The 19,157-nt window shown below is 40.0% G+C and overlaps 1 protein-coding gene across 4 annotated transcripts in view; it reads left to right on the top strand.

The window, feature by feature from the left end:
* The window catches only part of MET (MET proto-oncogene, receptor tyrosine kinase), a 158,090-nt gene that overhangs the window by 72,662 nt on the left and 66,271 nt on the right, over positions 1 to 19,157 (top strand). For all 4 annotated transcript variants that reach the window (XM_038173479.2, XM_027457674.3, XM_027457666.3 and 1 more), the window contains one exon: positions 13,332 to 14,546. In XM_038173479.2, coding sequence (XP_038029407.1) covers positions 13,347 to 14,546 — 1,200 coding nt within the window. In that variant the 5' untranslated portion in view covers positions 13,332 to 13,346. The remainder of the gene's footprint in view (positions 1 to 13,331; positions 14,547 to 19,157) is intronic.

The following is a 19,157-nucleotide window of genomic DNA, read 5'->3' as shown; positions in this document are numbered from 1 at the left end:
ATATACGCTGGCATAACTGAGGCTTGGATTTCTCTCTATCTTTAAGGTTGTTACACAGCCAAAATTGTATTAGGCCTTCTGTTATGGGAATTATATATCCTTTTACGTGTCATTATATATCCTAATATCTGTTATCGTTTTATTATATCAGTTTCTTATGTGTCTACATGACATGTGTCTTCTCATCCAAAAATACCAGTTTCTATTAGCAGGATGAAGAACAGGGAGGCAGTTTTGTTGAAGACAATGAAAGGTGTTGGTAGTTGAATTCATGTCAAAAGTTGATTAATTCCTCTTTCCTAATGTCATTGAAAATGTTAAATGAATTACTGGAGTTATATTCAGTTTTCCTGTCTACTTCTGGAAAGTGGATACTGATTTTAAATGTTATATATTACTGTCCTGCAAAACCTTTGGTTAAAGTCTTTAGGCTTATTGCTTTTGTTCTTTGGATTAGAGGCCAATATTTTTCTCAAGGAAAAATGTTTCTCATTGCTACTCAGTATTTGATATCATTCTTACAAATGTCCAAAGCTGCAGTAAAAATATAAATACAATCACAATATTAATGGTGCTTTAAAAAATAGGTAGAATGCAAACACTATTGGACTCCAGTGAAGCAGTGAGCCAGTGTGGAGCTCACTATGCGATTAAGCACTTCCACATCAGAGAATTTAATTCAAATTCCACCCTGAAAAATGTGCTTACCACCCATTCAAATGACTGGAAAATGTTGAGCATGTTGGAGGATGCAATTTAGCTCACAGTAGCTGATCGAAAACTTTATCTTAACTGTTGTTTAACCCTTGTGATGAAGGGAAGCTTTGGCACGCGTTTTGTTGTTGCCTTCCCGTAGATGTTCAAGGACAGAGTGTTGCATGGTATGAGTTTTATCCTTGTTTGTGTTTGCAGGGTTTCCAAATTGTAAACGAGGGTGTTCCTCTAGCCTAGAGGAGGTGCTAGTGTAGGTTCTTGGTTAAACTAAGGGTGTCAGGATACAAGTAAATGGGAGCCTTCAGTGGAAAATATGCAAGTGCTGAGAACAGGTAGAGGACCCACAGCTGTACTACAATTTTATTTCTCTGCATTGTGTTGTTTTCCCCATTTCCTAGTATTTAGTGTTTATTAAGCACATTGTGGTTTTAATCTGAAATTCCCAAATGTCTGTTTTTCCTGGTATTGCAAACACTGCCCTTACACGTGAATCACAGAGAGCATGGCACAGTGGCAACAATTCACTGTGCCCTTTTACCTTCCCAGAGGATTAAATAGCTCCTTGCCTGGGGATGTCCTCTTCTGTCACATTCTCCAGACCATGCCAGGTCTGCACCTTGGCTCATCAGTCAGATCACCACAATGGGAAAATCCTACTGAATATGCTCAACATGGGAGCCTTACTGTAAATCTTTGAGCCATCATACATGTATAAAACTTAATACTGGTTCTGTCCTTGCTTTAGGATTGTAAGATGTTAAAGCCCTGTTACAATTCATGTTCCATTAAATGATATAAAATTCAGCTACTTTTCTTTGTATCATATTCCTTTAGATTCTGTCCTTGTTGTCCCAAACTTGCATACGCAAGGGAGAAGGATTGCAAGGCATGCCAATTTGTGAGAAAAATGATGTTTGCCCCTCCTCTTCTGGTTAAATTCAGAAAGACCTGCCCAAACATAGCTGTCATTTTCCTGGATAACTCTGGCAGCCTACGCAAGAGGAGGGGTTCTGAATGTAGAGCATGTTAACAGAAATTGGGAGAGCTGAGAGCCAGGCAGGAGGTGTGTGAAGCCAGCACACTGTGCATAAAATCACAAAATTCATAAATGACCTCCTAATTGCAGAATTGAACCCCATGTTTTTCCTGCAGGGCTTAAAAATAAAAAGGGAAAAACAGTGCATGGTCATTATCAGTCAGAAGGACTGTTTGCTATTTCTCTGGAGTTTTCTCTCGTTCTGAAAACACATTTACAAAAATAAGTACATGTTTGTTCTTCTTCAGTTGTAAGCTGCCATGATAAAATCAGCTTGTGGATAGCTCAGAGACATCTTTGCTGCTTCCTGAAAATTACTGCATGTTTTTCTGTTTGTTTTCAAATTGAGAGGTTTTCAGACAACATGCTTTGAAAGAACTCCTTTTATGCAAATAATACCACACTCTTGTAAATTAAATACAAGCTGGGCCAAACTCTGCCTGCAGATAAGCACGCATGGCTTCCAAAGTTCCCTTGACTTCAGTGGGAGTGCTTCTTGCTTATCTGGGAGTATTAGCCTAAAATCCCTTCAGGGCACCAAATAAAAGTAACAACCAGTGAATTGTTTTCACAGTACAAAAAGCCTTTCAGGAAGCAGCACTGAACAATAAGAGGTGGGTAAGGAATAAGACAGTACCCATTTCCCTGCTAGAGTATGGATGTATCTTCTGTCTTCTTTAAAGGTGAATCTGAATATGGTTATTTACCATTGCATGCTATTAATAGGGATAAAAACCTATCAGTCCACTGACTGTCCACTGGCGTTATTTATAGGGATTTCAAAGACATATGAAAAGGTAATGCCCATGTCCATTAGCTACTTACTTGGAAATGCAGTGTAGGTTAATTCAATTTTTCTTTAAAGCATAATGATTTTCTTCATTAACAATATATAAGATTTTTAAAGATTTACTCTTCTGCACCTATCATCCCTGTTAAGTTATGCCTTCTGCATCGCCGTATTTATCCCGTGTCATCTGTTGCTCATTTTAAATGAGATAATATTGAGATTCTGTCATGTCAACAGATCTTCTGCCTTTCAGGCTGTTTTAAGCACCCTGTTTTCTAGTCCTTACTCAGCTAAACTATTGCAGGAATCAATGAGAATATTGTTTGCATAAAGACTGTGGAGTCCAGTCTTCGAAAAGGTGGCAGCTTCACAGTAAAGGAATGTAACTTAGCCAGACAAACCTTAGGACTAAAACCACGTTTTGTACAAAAATTCAGGTGTGTAACAAGTTATTTGTCTCATTGTCACCCCCAGGAGCTGTATCCTGTTCAAATTTCAATTGCTTGAACGAGTAATTATTAATCACATGAGTAGTCTGGCTTTTACATAGCATTAAATAAGCACAACAACGTAATTTGAATATTGTAAGAAGGAACATGAATGCAAAATAAAGTGTTCTTATTATGACAGTGGCCTTTGTTCAGTGCCTGAAGTGCTGAACTCAGTTGTGTCAACTACTTAAGAAAACCTCATGCTCAGGAATAATTGTTATAATATTAAGTCTTAAATTAAAAACATGCATTAACTGACGTTTCCAATTTTACCACTGCCATTTTACTTTTCTTTTGGATAAGCAGATCAAGCTTAAAATTATGGGAAAGATCCAGAGAGGCTACTTTGGCATCTCAAATGGGGTTTAGAGTGAGTTCAGGGCACAAGTCCAAGGAAGGCATCCAGAAACCTAATACTCTGTGGCCACAAAGGCTCTCAGGTGCTCATATTAGCTGGCGTCTGCACTTGGTTCTGAATATTCCCTGGATCTCACCTGAGCTCAAGCTCCACAGGAGGAAAAACCACGTGGAGCAGTGGAGGCCCTGGGGCCTGCCCAGGCCACAGCTCCTGGCCGAGCCCTCATGAAATCCCGAGACAAGACGGAGCCCAACAGGCATTGAGTCCCACACAGTCCCAGCCTGCTCAGCTACAAAGTGCGAGGGCTGCTTTTAAACCATGTCCTCTGCCAGGGAGGACTCACATCCATGTCTTCCTCCTCAGGAAAGGAGGAGGAGAGGGAGCAGCAGCCACCATGGTGGCACCCTGGCTGCCCCTCATGGCCAAAGGGCAGGAGGGTGAAGGCAGAGGGGGTCAGATCCAGGGCTTGGTCCTGAGTTTAGACCTTTGACCAGCCTGTTTGTGAGGAAATGAAGGTCGTGGTTTTAAATCAGACCCCTTGCAGCAGGCACCGTCCTGCAGCTCAGCACTGCTGCCAGCTCTGCCACAAGTAGCTGTGTTGTGCCTGTTGGAAGCACCACCACCAAGTCCTTCATATTTCAGAGGCATTCTGCAAGAATGAGCTAATTTATCCTCGTGTCACCCTTGTGAGAAAGGTAAATACTCTCTGAAGCTGGGGAATAGGCTCTCTGCTTATCTCACAAACTCCTTGACTCTGGCTCCAGCTTTCCAAAAGAGACACTCTGGAGTCCGAACAAGGCGCCTGAACACGTCTGAGAGCTGTTAGCAGCCCTGTGTACATGAGAAGCCCCAAGAGCTGTGCGTGCACGTTTAAGCTCTCCAGCTGCCCCCAAAATAAGGAGAAGAAAGGGAGGAGGGGAGGGAAGGGGGGATGATGAAAGGAGGTAAATGAAGCACCCAGGAAATCCATTCAGCCAAAAAAGAAAAGAAAAAAAAAAAAAAAAAAGACTCCATTAGCATGAAAAAAATCAGCTATCCCAGCATACCTTCTTCAAGCCACTGAGCTTTTCACCATCTTCTTTCTGAAGGTCAGTACAATATTTCAGAATGAAAGCTGGGGCTGACGGACCCTTGCTGAGGGAGATCTGCCAGAAAAGGAGCCCAGGCTGCTCCAGATCAGCCACTCTGCTGATTGCAGCTGTGACACCGTTGCCTCTGGTGAGAGCCGGTATGTCAGATAGGCTGGTCCCAGGCCATTTCGGGATTTATGAATACCAATACCGTAAAGTCCTTGGAAGCAGATCATGAATCACAGGTTCACAGCAAGGCAGCAGTCTAGCCAATGAGCCATCATTAACTCACTTTCTAAACTGAGTGAAAGTAGGGCATCAGTTAAAGTGCATTGCAATAACATAATCTTGCAGTGACAAAAGCGAGGTCAGCATTAAAAAGAAAAGGTCATAACCTCCTAACCAAACACAGACGTGAAGTGAACGCTATCCTTGACATTGCTCCTGTTTGATTATCAGAAAACTGCTACGAAGCTAGGTAGACCATCAAATTATTAACTTTGGTATCAGATAAAGGATGTGTTCTGTTAAGCTAAGACATAAATATAGACTTCATTGCTTCCATTAGCTGGTTTACAAACACAGCCAGTTCATTTTTTTCTGTAGCCATTCTGAGGGTTTGCACCACGTTTTTCCATGGCGCAAAGAGCAACAAGCTTGTTTTGCTCAGGGGCAGTTTGACAGGGCTAGTTATTTCCAATACATTATATTATTGTGATTATACTGCCCGTGGAGCCAGCTTGGACATGGAAGGAGCACAGTCTGCTTTCTAGCACTATGCTAAATATAATAATGTGGACAAATCACAGTGTCAGCACAACAAGGCTGTGCCAGGCCGGACTGGCTCTGCAGCCTCCCAAAAGTTCCTAGATGCAAGTAGTAGGCTTGGGGGCAACCTGAAAATCTCTGTGCAGTGCTCCACAAGCAGTGCTTTTTCCACGTCTCCACTACTTGCATAATCCAGCAGGCTGAGCAGAGGGGAGGCAAGTGCCTCATTTCAGGCCTGGGGTGAGTTCTTCAAACCTGGGAGCTCAGTTCATCCCTGAGATGTGCTGATCTCATGGGGACCCCGCACAAAATTTGACCGCAACATCTTGGCTTGATGATGTATCTATCAAGTAGGGTGTCAGCAACATATTGGATATCCCTGACCCTAGGTTTTGTCACTGTGCTCTCAGAGACACGCTGACACTGAGCAGGGATAAGTCATGGCACCCAGTGGCATGCTTTATGTGCGTTGTGGAGCAGAAAAGCCACTGCTTGACACTACCCTACCAGCCCTTTCAGAGAAAAGAACAGAGCCAGCACAATTTCTTTTGCTTGGTATCCTAGATATTTGTTCCACACCTTGGAGGAATTCAGGGACTTGTTGGGTTTTTGTTGCTATTAATATTATATTTACTATAACATCAAAAGAAAATTTGATAACTTGATGTACATGTAGATATTTTGGTACTAATTTTATATAATATACTTTATCATCACTTTCTATTGATGTGAATAAGTATTATTTCTTTTTAAGATTAATGTTTGGCTATGAAGAGTTATTGTCTCAGGGACTCCTGAGGACCATTAGCACCAAATGACAATTAAACTGCAGGAAATGCCCTGCATCAAGATCATTCATAATTGCTGTTAGAACATTTAGATCAAATCTGTATGCTGTCTTGGTTACTCATTGCTATCTGCCTTTTAATCTTTTTCATTTTATGACCCATGCCATTCCTTTAATTATCACAGTATGGAAGGCTGTTAGTTTTACTACAAGACAGGAAAGGCTTCCAGAATTCATTCTGCATTTCAGTACAAGAATTCAGGTAGAGAGATGTTGTAACCATAAAGCATAAAGTAGAAAATCTAAGTGAGTGCTGAGAGTAGTCAAGGGAATGGATCTAAAGCTGTGCTTACGGCCAGGTTTGCCAACTTGGCTCTTTAAGAAAGGCGGAACTACATTCCAAGAAAATTACACTGTCCCCATTCTTTACAGACAACCACAAAATGCTTAGACTCATGCAAAAAGTTGATCAACAGGATCAGCTCAGAAAAACTGCTTCCTCCTACTGTAAGGTATTTTTATACACACCAAAAAGGACTTGTATTTCTTCCTGAAGTTGTATGACATCCTCAGTCAACCAGGACACATGTCTGTATTTGTCTCAGCTGGCTAGAGTCAGTAGAGATCTTTGTTTTTCATATGCAGTAAAAATACATTGAGATGTATGAGTCTATCCAAACACAAGAAAATGGGAGTGAAACCCAAATATCTCCATATTCACTCACCTGAAACAGAAAACCAGCCTACTATGTATTATTGGTTGTGACATGTACAACAACAAGCATAGCATATTATTCTGCAACCACAAATCTCCTTTTCTACTTGGACTGAACATATGGACTAAAATGTTTACACGTCAGTTGTCATACTGAATTATTTGCTGCAGATGTAGAGTTTAGGTCTGTGCTAGTACTGGATTTATTTTACTGCCGATAGTAGTGGTAAAGAACCACAACAGCATCACAGGTATTTTGTTAATGAAGCTCCACAATTGCTGACTTGCATTTCAGATAAACAGTGTGGATCAATAACGTTGTGTTGTTCAAAGTCTACTTTCTGTTTTCCCACTATTGCCAAACAATATCACTATTTAAAAAAAAAAAAAAAAAAAAATCCTTCCATCTTTATGCTTCCAGATGTAGAAATCAGTCCTCCTGTATTTAAAGCTCCAGATATATCTGGAAATATAAGCATGGACAAACAATGAAGGACTTACCTTACTGTGGATTTTTCCTCACTGTTTCTCAATTAGTCTTCATATATACTGAACTTCTTTTTTTTTTGGTTCCCATTCTTTGTAGATTTGCTTTCTCAGCCCTTAGAGTAAGTACCACTTTCTCACACAAGAAATTTCACTGAATTCCAACAAATGCTGTATTCCACCTTTTCAATTAGTCCTCCTGGACAAGGAATAGCTCTTGATCTGCTCCACACACTTGTAATATATCAGTGAGTGTTTGCTGAGGTTCATTATGAAACAACCTGTAGTGCCATTGTACCTTATCACAACAAAAAGTGATTAAATAAATCCAGTTGTGCTACAGACCCAAGAGATGAGTTGGTATTAGGATGTTAAGATCTGCTGCAAGTTTCAAAGCAAACACTACACTTTATTGCACTGCAGGACACCTATAGAAAATTAATGATAAATAAGTATAGCATTTTCTCCATAGCAAAGGGTACATTAGTTTTTTTGTGTGTGTTTTAATGCTTGTTAAAAATAAACCTAGTAGACAACAAAAACACTTCTGTTATAAGCTGCTGTGAATTACAACGGTATATTGGATCCCGTAATGGATATTAAAGAGTATATTTTATGCAATGAGATTTTGGATTGTTTCTTTGTATTTGAATACCGTAAGAAAGAGCTTACAGATCAGTTGAACATGTTAATGAAAGCAATTTCTTCTGACACACACCAATGCACTGGAGATGTAAAAGGTTTATTTAATGGTAGATTCCCCAGCAATTGCCTGGGCTGTACCCTGCCTACCAGTTCTTCATCGTAAGCCCTCTGCATGCATGCACACACTATAGCTACCTCTTAACATACCACAGAAACCTCCCAGCTACATTATGAATGACTTTGTGACCTAAATCACTGATACTAAGTCCCGTGACTCTTTGCAGTGGGGAAATGAATCATGTTAGTGTACATGCAGAGAAGTTATGTTCCTGTCCTAGTCAGAATGAGCAACCTAAATCAGGGAAGTAGGGTGAAAATAGTGCTTAGGGCAAAGAAATATGGATTTTAACTCAGATTAGCCATTTGAATTCAACTCAAGGATAATTTGTATGTTTGATGCTGAGTTATTGACTCAAATTTCCTTGTTCCCTGTGTTATTTTAATTCAAGGTAGCTAATTCAGGTTAGCAGCTCCATGTTAAGAACATTTTTAGTCTGTGGACATACAAAATAGAAAATCAACTTCAATAAGTGTTTTACGTATAACCCATCCTGTCTTCAGATGCAATAGGTTTATTGAAAAGTCTGTTTAGGACATGTCCACTGTGAGCTTACTCTGTGGAAGCTGGTGCCAGCGTTGTGACAGATTTGTAACAAAAGATTAAAGTTGGATGGATGGAGCTGTTATCATCTCCTTCTCTTATTTGCCCTGTCCTGTTAAGTGATGATGCTGTCTCCATGGCAGGGCATCTGATCCATGGGGAATCAGGTCCTGAACTGGCACAGTTTTCAGTCCAGGACAGTAAAGTAAACTGAAGTCTCAGGAGCAGTAATCACGGTGGTTATCCTATATAAATTTTTCATCATGAGTCTGTCAGAGCCCATAGTAACAAGATGTACGATCCCATTGGGAAAAAAAAAAAAAAAAAAAAAAAAAAAAAAAAAGGTAGAACTATATTACCAAATACTTCCTAAATATGGGGAAACATTGCCATTTGTTGTATATTAGCTGATAATAGGGTTTGTGAAATAAAAATTAGCGTGGCTCTGCTGTACCTAACCTGAAATGACCTGAGGAGCCAATGTATTCTTGTATAATCATGCCATTGCACACCATGCATAGGATCAGCAGGACCCCAGTGTTTCCTTTTCTGTAATGCAGTAAGGAAAGATGAGGTACACCAACTAAGCTATGGAAACCTTTCTTTTGTGTCAGCATGCTGTCTTAGCTTGTGCAGATCCATGGAGTGCCTTGCGATCAGACTTAATGGGACCTGTGTTGTTGAAATGAGGCTAGGAAGACAAGCACAATGCTGCTTTCTGGCTCCCTTGTACAGGAGAGCCTGAACGTTATTCAATAGTCAGGCCAGGCCTGACTAGTCAGTGCAGTGGCAACCAACAGCATGAAGGAGAGACATAATGTTCAATGTTCGGAAGTTATCATCTAAGCCCTAGTTAAGGAGAACGAGACTTGCAGGAAGATGATTGCCATTGGGAAGCCATTACTGGCACACAAACACTCAAGCCAAGCCTGGTGGAAAGCATCATCCATAACACTTGGAGTTGCTAGGCACACTAATATGACACATCATTACTAGCCACTTGCAAGGGTTGACCAAAATGCTTTTTCTCATGAGTTATACAAGTTAGTGCCTGCTGAGGGATGGAAAAATAAGCACATCATGACATAGGCTTTGAAAATACCTCTTACAAAAGGCATAATCCATCCACAGCTATTGCTTGCTGATAGTTATCACAGGCCAAAGCTTTCGAGTCTTCTGAAGACACATGAAAGAGTCACTGACACAGAAGTCACAGGAAGGTCACGAAAGAATGAAGAGCATCCATCATTCAAATAAAGCAGAGAAACAAAGGGATTACTTGTTTTCCTTTTGCAACTGACAGATAGCAAATAGTTCTTTGACCTGTATTGAAAAAGTGTTTCTATAGCCTAAGTATTTTGGTTGTCATTCAGCAAAACTCTAAGTGCTTAATTTCAACAGAAATTGCATTTGTGTATGTGTTTAGGAAAAGTGGGACTATTGGACTTTTGAAGTAAGTGGGACTGAGTTTTTAATTTTCCAAAGTTTTCCTGCTTCTTCAGAATGTATTCAAGTGAAGTGTGTTTGCAATGACCTGGTTTGAAGGTTACAAAAAGCAACTCTGTGCTGGAGGCTGCAGCTATGGAGCAGAGAAAGACTCTGGGTCAAATGCAAATGAAAAGAGGAACTGAAGTCACAGGAGTCTCACTGAGTACCAGCTTCTATGAAGTGAGGACTGTGAAAAAACAAATACCTAAAAAAAGGAGTTGCACACTGTACTCTTCACAAAACTTCTGTGTCCTCCCTAAGCTATATCTGTCTCAGAAGAGAACCCATGCCTTCTGATTTCAGAAACCTTGAGGAAAGATTCACAGTCTGCTGGAGATATGCACTGTGCGGAACCATCTTCCCTAAAGCTGTCCATGCCTAGTGAGCCTGAGGTTCCTGTAAGTGAGAATCCACAGATTTCTGCCTAGGAGGATGCTTGAAACACCTCACAAGCATACAAAGGAAGACACAATGATAGAGCTCAGATATAAGAGCAAAGATGCTTTGGTTGCCATTTATCACTCACATTTTCCTTCCCTTTGTGGTGAAATACAATACCTAATATTCCTGGCATCTGTTGCTTTGTACTGAATCCCACCCTTGTTCTTGCTACGAAGCTCTTTGTTTTGAATCTCTTTTGCTAAAGGAGTCTGAGGAGGAATTTTTCTGACTCCAGAGCACAGACTCAAACCAGTGCTCTTTCACCAACTGGATATAAGCTGAGGATACTGGCCTCACATCCCAAGATGTGGTTTGAGGGAAAGAATAAGTCAGTCTGTATTTATGGCTCCGAATCCCTCTGAAGCACACACTGGGGTTTACTGTCGGACAGCTAGGGATCCTCTGTTTTGGAGGCTAGAAGAACAGGGAGGATTGTGAGCAGGAGACTGAGGGGGTGTATTCGAGCACACTGGGAGGGAAATTATTCGGGAACATATTAAAACAAGAACATAACACTGAATACACTGAAACAAAGTCAGTGCCTGGCTGACAAGTAACCTTGGGTCTTTATTCCTGTAATTGTGGACAATCATCTTCATCCTCATCCTACTCTTGTCCCACCTATTGTTTTTCTTTTCATGTTCAGACCCACCACTGTCACTGGGCTTCAAAATTGTTGATGTAAAGAATATATCTGCCTCTGTGTTGTGTCAGAAATTGAGCACTTTTGGAATTTTCTGCTTAATCTAGTATTTGTCAGAACATGTTGACTTGTCAGAACGAAATCTGCAGGAATGTATCAGTTTTAACAGAGTTTCTCAGGGTGGAAATGCTGGCTGAAAGGAGACAGACAGTTGGACCAGTCTCCTATTCCTCCCAGCTCAGCACTGTTGATGCAGGGACGTGAACACGGTTGTTCTTGGATTGCTTGTGACTTTTGGGTGTTCCACACAAACTTCGAAAGCTCTTGGTTTCGTCCCAGTACAGAGCAGGAAAAAATCTGTAACAGCAAGAAGTTTCATGGGATGAGAAAACAGTTTCCTGCCCCATAAAATATGAAGTCAGCATTCCCTGTACTGTGCTTATTTTCTAATTATAATAATATTCCTGTTCTTTTTTATTATTATTATTTCTTTATTTTGAACATAAACACATGTTTGGGTAATTTCCAGGGTTCTGTTATCACTAATTAATATCTGAAAATGTTGATTTGAAAGAAGATCTTCATTTCTCAGTACCAGAAGTGTGAATTGTTCTTACCAGCTAGTACTTGCAAACAGCCTGTTTCTGATTTTTACCCCCAGCTCTCAATCATGACTCCTATCAGATAACAGGGAAAAAGAACAAGTCTTAGTTTCCAAAACCTATTATTTTGTGTAATTAATGAGGTAAGCCAGAAAAAGAATTCAGTAGATGCTGAAATAGAATGTCACAAAGAGTGCAAAAGAATTATTGATGGATTGTTTTAATCAATCAAGTAAAGACACTGAATTTATATACAGCTGAGATAGGTCTGGTCTATAGTCATCTTTTCATTTTGCTTAAAGTCTTAGTGAAATAAAAAGTCAATATAGAGCTCCTTATTTCTCCTATTATTTTGTAATTTTCAAGGTTGTCTGTTTCGAAACCTTTAAGCATTTCCCTATTAGCAACAGTTGCTTTAACTGTAGCCAAACTATAAGCATTTTCCAAAAGTTACATGATCATATTGCTGTTAGAATGCAGAATTGTGTTCTCCATGAAGCAGCTAAATTTAGCTTAACAACTGTGTCATGACATTAGCAGAAAATGTCTGGTGTGACGGGGCATGGTGTGGACACTGCACCAAAATGCTCATAACCACAGTCCATTTAATTGATCTTCCAGGGGGGTGAAATATCACACTAGTCATCTGTCTTTGTTTTTTAAAGCCACATCAAACAATTGTGTGGAAAAGTTAAAAAAGAAAAGTGCTAGTTTTTTTTTATTTCATCAGTTAATGGCTCTAGGTCACTTGATACCCCTTTGTTTACGATACAGTGATATGCCTTTATCTTCTAAGGGTTCACCAGAGTGACTTATTGCTGTGGTACAAGGCCTAAAATAAAACTTGCACATGCCAAGCACCACATGATGCATAAAATATTCTAACAATATATTACAAAACCTTGTCAACACTGGGGAAAATTACTATTCCAAGAAGTAGAGCTGGCTGAAAAAAAACATTCTTTTTCCAAAATGGGCACTTATGAAAGACAGCGATCTGGGGAGCTGGAAGGGGAGAGACAGGGGTTTCTTCCTCTATTCTTTTGGAGAAAAGCCTCTTCCATGGTTACTCAAAAATGCCAACAGAATAAAAGAGAAGCTCACTACCAGCTCAGTTCTGCACATTATTTAATCTCTTCTGTTTCTTATTTTTGAGCAGCTGTGTTAAGAACCATTTCAGCCCTTTAGGGTACTTGCCAAGTGCCTTATATCCACACACTAAAGTGCTATATCTGCTTTGTGTGCATTGTGAGAGTGTCCTGAGTGCATTCGCTTTCAGCTACCTATAAACCATCTTGTTTTAAACCTTATCAGTCAGCTGTTTTAATACCGATGTGGAAGTAGTCATCTCTCGTCTATCATTGTAAAATACGCCAAGGGGTCTTGCAAAATTTATCATCATAAAATCCTGCTGTGAATTGTTCTGAAAGCAGTAAAACGGGTACCCACTAAGAACAGTAATCATAGCAGTTTTTAGCACAAGGCTATTAAGGACACTAAGTAAGATTATGACACTTCTTACACTGAAATAGTTCAGCTAATACGTGCAGCCTAGAACCAGATTTCTGATGACTGATAAACTCATGTTTTACTTTAAGAAATATAACGACTCTTCCCTTTAAATATGCTTTGACAGATTAAACCTCTGACAATGAAGCCTGTTACTGCCTATCCTTCTGGGATTATCCTATTCCTGTTTGCGTTGCTGCAGAGAAGCCATGGACAATGCAAAGAAGCAGCTAAAAAATCAGAGATGAACTTGAGTGTAAAATATGATCTTCCTAACTTCGTCACAGAGACACCAATTCAGAATGTAGTTTTATACAAGCATCATGTTTATATTGGAGCCATCAACAAGATTTATGTACTAAATGAAACTCTCCAGAACATTTCTGTGTACAAGACTGGGCCCGTTTTGGAGAATCCTGACTGCACACCATGTGAGGACTGCAAAGATAAAGCCAATTTATCTAGCAGTGTATGGAAGGATAACGTCAACATGGCACTGCTCTTAGAAACCTATTACGATGATCAGCTCATCAGCTGTGGTAGCGTGTCCGGAGGCATCTGTCACCGTCACATCATTCCCCCTGACAACCCCGCTGACATAGAAAGCGAGGTGCACTGTATGTATTCACCACAGGTGGACGGAGAACCAGATAATTGTCCTGATTGTGTTGTAAGCACGTTAGGAACCAAAGTTCTGGTGACTGAAAAGGACAGGTTTGTCAACTTCTTTGTTGGAAACACTGTGACATCTGCATTTCAACCCCCCCATGTACTGCATTCAATATCAGTTAGAAGGTTAAAAGAAACACAGGATGGGTTTGAATTTCTGACAGATCAGTCTTACATAGACATACTCCCTCAGTTCCGCGACTCGTATCCCATTAGGTATGTCCATGCCTTTGAAAATGACCACTTTGTCTATTTTCTGACTGTCCAGAGAGAATCTCTCGACTCCCAGGCTTTCCACACTAGAATTATCCGCTTCTGCACTTTAGATTCAGAGATGCGTTCTTACATGGAAATGCCTCTTGAGTGTATTTTTACCGAAAAGCGGAGGAAGAGGTCTATTCGAAAGGAGGTATTCAATATTTTGCAAGCTGCATATGTAAGCAAGCCAGGTGCAGCTCTAGCCCATGAAATGGGCCTTGGGTTGAACGACGATATTCTCTATGGCGTTTTTGCACAAAGTAAACCTGATTCCTCAGAACCAACAAACAGGTCTGCTGTCTGTGCTGTCTCCGTGAGAACAATCAACGAGTTCTTCAACAAAATTGTCGACAAGCAGAACATGAAATGTCTCCAACACTTTTATGGGAAAGACAGCAAATACTGCTTGAACAGGGTAAGTGACGATTAATTTTTTACATTTTAGGACTCTTGTTCTCTCTTTGATTATGTTATTGTCATATAGCTGTCCTTTCAGCTTCGGTTGCAAAATGTGAAACCCTGATAATTTCAGATTACTTAGCATTGTTGATGATTCATCTTTGTAAGAACAAGTTCCTGTAAATTGACTATGAAAATTATCGAGGTCCTTATGGTGCTAAGTATTAGTTGAACTGGAAAAAAAAAAAAAAAAAAAAAAAAAAGACTTCTTTTTATTTGTAAGTAATTGTTATTCTGTGTTCTCAAGAGTCTGTGCTGCAGATAAATGGAACATTAAGGGAATTACTTCTTTCACTATTTTAAAGAAGTCTTCATTAACATTCATCTCCTTGTGCACTGAGGAGTCCCTGAAAATATCACTCATATTTTAAACCATGTTAATGCTGAATCACTGCCCTCCTTAGAAAAAAAAATATAATAATAATGAAAGAGCTGGTTTGGAACATGCCATGAAGAGCCAGATTGTAATACAATTACTCATGCTTGATACATAAACGGTCCCACTGAAATCAGTTTTCTTAATGAAAGAAGTGTCTATTAAAAGTGTGTCTGAATGAGGATACCGGTAGTCCTGGATAGGAAAGGTGGCCTCTCTGTGCACTGTGTGTTCAGGTGACTGCTGCTTTCCAACCCCCCGAAATACCAAGGTGAAAGAATCACAGGAATGATTTCTTTCTTTCTAGTCAGTGTCTGTGCCCATGGCAGCACTTGTAAAGAAAATACAGGATCTGGAATTGGGTACTTTTAAAATTTATTCTGGAACATAAAACATTCTCACCTGGAATTATGCAGCAGGGCCTTATAGGTGCTCCCTGTTGAGCTTTCTTTTCTCAAATAAAAGAAACGTGGAGCTCCGAGGTGACATGCTGCCCTCTGCCACAGTGCAGGGCCAGAAGGGTTACAAAGAGGCTGCTCAGCCCCACGAGCAGGGATAGGGCTGGGCCAGGACAGCAACAGCTCAGCGTGCGTTTGGGGAAGGCTTGGGGTGAGGGTGGGAACCGCAGGCCTTCATCGCTGCAATGCCACCAGCATCCTCCTCAGCCTGGCTGCCCAGCCCAGGCCATTGTGCCCAGCCCAGCAGGTGGTGGAGCTGGGAATTTCTTGAATGTAAAAGACGAGGGCAGGTCTTCACTGCCAGAGGTGGAAGTGGGATGTCTCTGCAGAAGCATCCATTGCAGAGGTACTGTGGCACTTCCCCAGTAGGGAGAGTGTGCCCAGATGTGGGGTCCAACCCAGGCAGAGCATCATCACCATCATCACAACAGCCTCCACATTCAGGGATCGACTGCTTGTTGCAAGCACCTGATGCTCAGCCCAGACCTAGGCACTGCCAGTGAATGCTGATACAGCAACCACAGCAGATGTAGCATCTTATTTCCTTTTTAAGGAGGGGGGGAACAATTTTCAGGTACTAAAACAAGATAGAAAACACGCAGCACAGTAACTTCTTGTCTTTGTTCATGGCTTTATTGCTGTCCTGATGTTTCATTCCAGTTCTTAATATCCTTTTATTTTCATTTTTCAGTTCATTTTTTCACAATGAACATTGTTCTTCTCTGAAAGTGCTTTTTTCTTTTTTTTCTTTTTTTCTTTTTTTCTTTTCTTTTTTCTTTCTTTCTTATTCCTAGCGTATTTTATTTGTGAGTGATTTTATTTGTGATCTTTAAAGCTTGTGGCCTTTAACTTATCTCATTCTGTTCTTGCCTATGCACCTGTTTCATAAGGTGAGCTTTTCATTGCAAAGTATACCATTAAAATATTGACAGAATAATTTGTCACTTTACACATGCTGGGAAGTACTTTCTTGTTTCAAAAGCTTTTCCAGAGTCTGCTGCTGCTTTGCATATCAGAACTGAATGTCTTATACTGCAGACGGTTTATTATAGTTGCCCATTTTCAAGAAATGTCATCAGAACTCTGATTTCTGCTACATTAAATTGATAAAGGGAAAAAAGTTGCTGTGATTTCTTGTGGTTCGTTTAAATGACATAAAGGCAGTCTGATTTTTTTTAGTCCTGATTGTTTGCTTAACCCAGAGATATCAAGGCTGTCAAGCCTTGACATTCATTTTCATTACTTTATTCCAGAGGAATCACTAGGGCTCCAATGAAAAGAGTCCTGTGAATTTTTTCAGGTTTCAGTTGGCCAAAAATAAGTCACGAGAATTTGCCGGGCATCCTTTATGAACCCACTTTTCTCAGGCATGCAAAACAGACCTGCAAGGTTGGAGGGCAAAGGAAGTGAAGGAGAAGGCAGAAGAAGGAATCTAAATTATTGTCAGATTTGACCTCCCCTGATTTTGCTAGAGGTAAAAACAAAATTAAATATCCCAAACTTCTCAACTCTTCTTATGCCCTTTTTTGTACATTATAAAAACTCACATAAGGACATAACACAATTTCTCCTTTATAAGTCACCTTCAACTTAAAAGAAAGCTTTTATAAACTGTGAAAGTTTGTCACAGTTTATTTTGGCAAAATTAAAAACTTGCTTTTTGTAATGCAGCCAAGATGATTTTTCTTTTTAATGTTGACAGAATGAAACCACAGACCACTGATGCAAGTGAAAGGCACTGACCACTGTGACATTTAGTCATATGACAGTGAAAACAGTACGGCAGTGAATATGGTATACCACTAACTTCAAAATTAAAAAGAATAAAAGTGCCTTCAGCAATGCTTGCAAGGGAGTGCAATGATATCTGATAATTTACAGTTGCAGCCTGATTGATGAGGGCCATTCCATATTACCAAAAAAGTCCCAGAAGAAAATTGTACATAATTTGGTTGGACTTTGGGGTAGTCCATCTTTTTAAGAGGCTGTCCCACAGTACTGTTTAGTCTAAGGCTGCTAAAAGCTGCTAAGGCTACAAAATAAACCAGAATAAATCATCCAAAACATTTCCTCAACCCTTTCTTCTCAGATTTTCAACATTTATACAAAACACACTTTGACTAATTTTGATGTGGATGAAAAAGTTCATTAGCTTTTAGCCTCTTTTTTTAAAAAAGCAATGAAGTTTATGTGTTTGTGCTATGGTGTGCCTGTCTTTCTTTTAGTTGCCCTCAACAATAAGAAGTTTTAAATATGTGAATCCGGGTGTGAATCTAGAGAAAGATCTGTTATATGTGGAAACTGATGAAGTGTAAGAAGCCTCTTCATAAACATGAGAGGGACTAACAGGGACCAAAGCAGGTATTGCTCACTCATGGAAAAACTCTCCATCAGAGCAAAGTCAACTAACCACAAGATACATATCCAGACACAACTATGCTTCACTTATTCCAATGCTCATGGAAAGCTTTTTAAAATCAAAATAAAACATTTCCAGTTGCGTTTAAGTGAAATACTTGCAAAGGCAAAGCCTGGACTCATTGAGGTCAGGGTTAGGAAAAGTCAATGGAATGGTGCATCTGGCTGCTATCAGATGTACTTCCGTGGAGCTGTGGCCGGTTAATGCTTCCTGAGATTTTCCCTCAGTGAAGAGCTGTCTGTCGCTTCAATGACAGAAAGGAGGTGATAGAAGTGGCTTCAAATTAAAAGAAAAATGTGGAGTCATGGTAAAGGAGTTTTATTGCCCAAGTCAGGACAAAGATAGCTGAGAGGTAGCTGCTGCGGAGGGTTTTGAATCACTGTTCAGGAATCTCTTCACCCACAATGAAGAGGAAACTGGATGTAGGTTTTTAGCAAATTATATTTGGTCACACTTAGTCACTTTCGGCCATGGTGCTAGAATGGAGGAGTACTTAGCTAAGGAGAGAGACATATACTGCTTACTTATCTGGAAACAGTCCAGTAGTCTGCACTTCTATCACAGATTAAATGGGATTCTCCATGTGAGGAAGATGGGTTGAGTTTAGCCTTGACAATCTCATCTGTACATTTCAACTATCATTAGTTAGATCTTAATTTTATGGGCTTCATTAAGCCTTTCTGTCTGTTATTACTAAACAGTTGTGAGACCATTTCTCCTCTGATACCTTCCGATAGCTTCAGTCCCTACTGACTTCCACGGAGAAGCACCTCTAAAAATGAAACCAAAAATCAGCTCTGTAAGTTCCTTCAGCAGGTAAGTTCAGGTGAAAGGCTGACATACTCCATTTACTGCCCAGGAAAAGGGAAACCGCAGACAGGCTTTTGCTACTGCATTTCCCACAAGTGTCATAAAGCAAGACAAGCTGGTCGCCACTCCTTGTCAAATGGAAGGCACAACGAGAGAGAAATCATGTTGGAAGAACATGAAATGAAAACAGAAGATCACCAAAACAAAAGATAAAATGACAGGAAAATGAACACATGCTGATGCTTCTTTATTACCATTACACGTCATGATAGATGAGTAAAATTGGGTTATGCTTATATTGTAATGGAAGAAAATAATTGCTGCCTTCTATCAGGAAACCACAAAGGCACTTATTGATCTGTCATCCTTAGGGTATGTCTAGGAATATTTAATAAAATAAACAGAGACAAATAACTCTTCTGAGGTCCTGAAACTCTAATATCCCACACCATTTGGCTTTAAAAATAAAAATAAAAAATTGGCAGGTTTAAAAATAACACCACA

Source organism: Anas platyrhynchos, chromosome 1, assembly GCF_047663525.1.
Source record: "Anas platyrhynchos isolate ZD024472 breed Pekin duck chromosome 1, IASCAAS_PekinDuck_T2T, whole genome shotgun sequence".
NCBI classification, from domain to species: Eukaryota; Metazoa; Chordata; class Aves; order Anseriformes; family Anatidae; genus Anas; species Anas platyrhynchos.
Note: the sequence above shows the minus strand (reverse complement) of the source record. Positions and strands in the feature narration are given on the sequence as shown.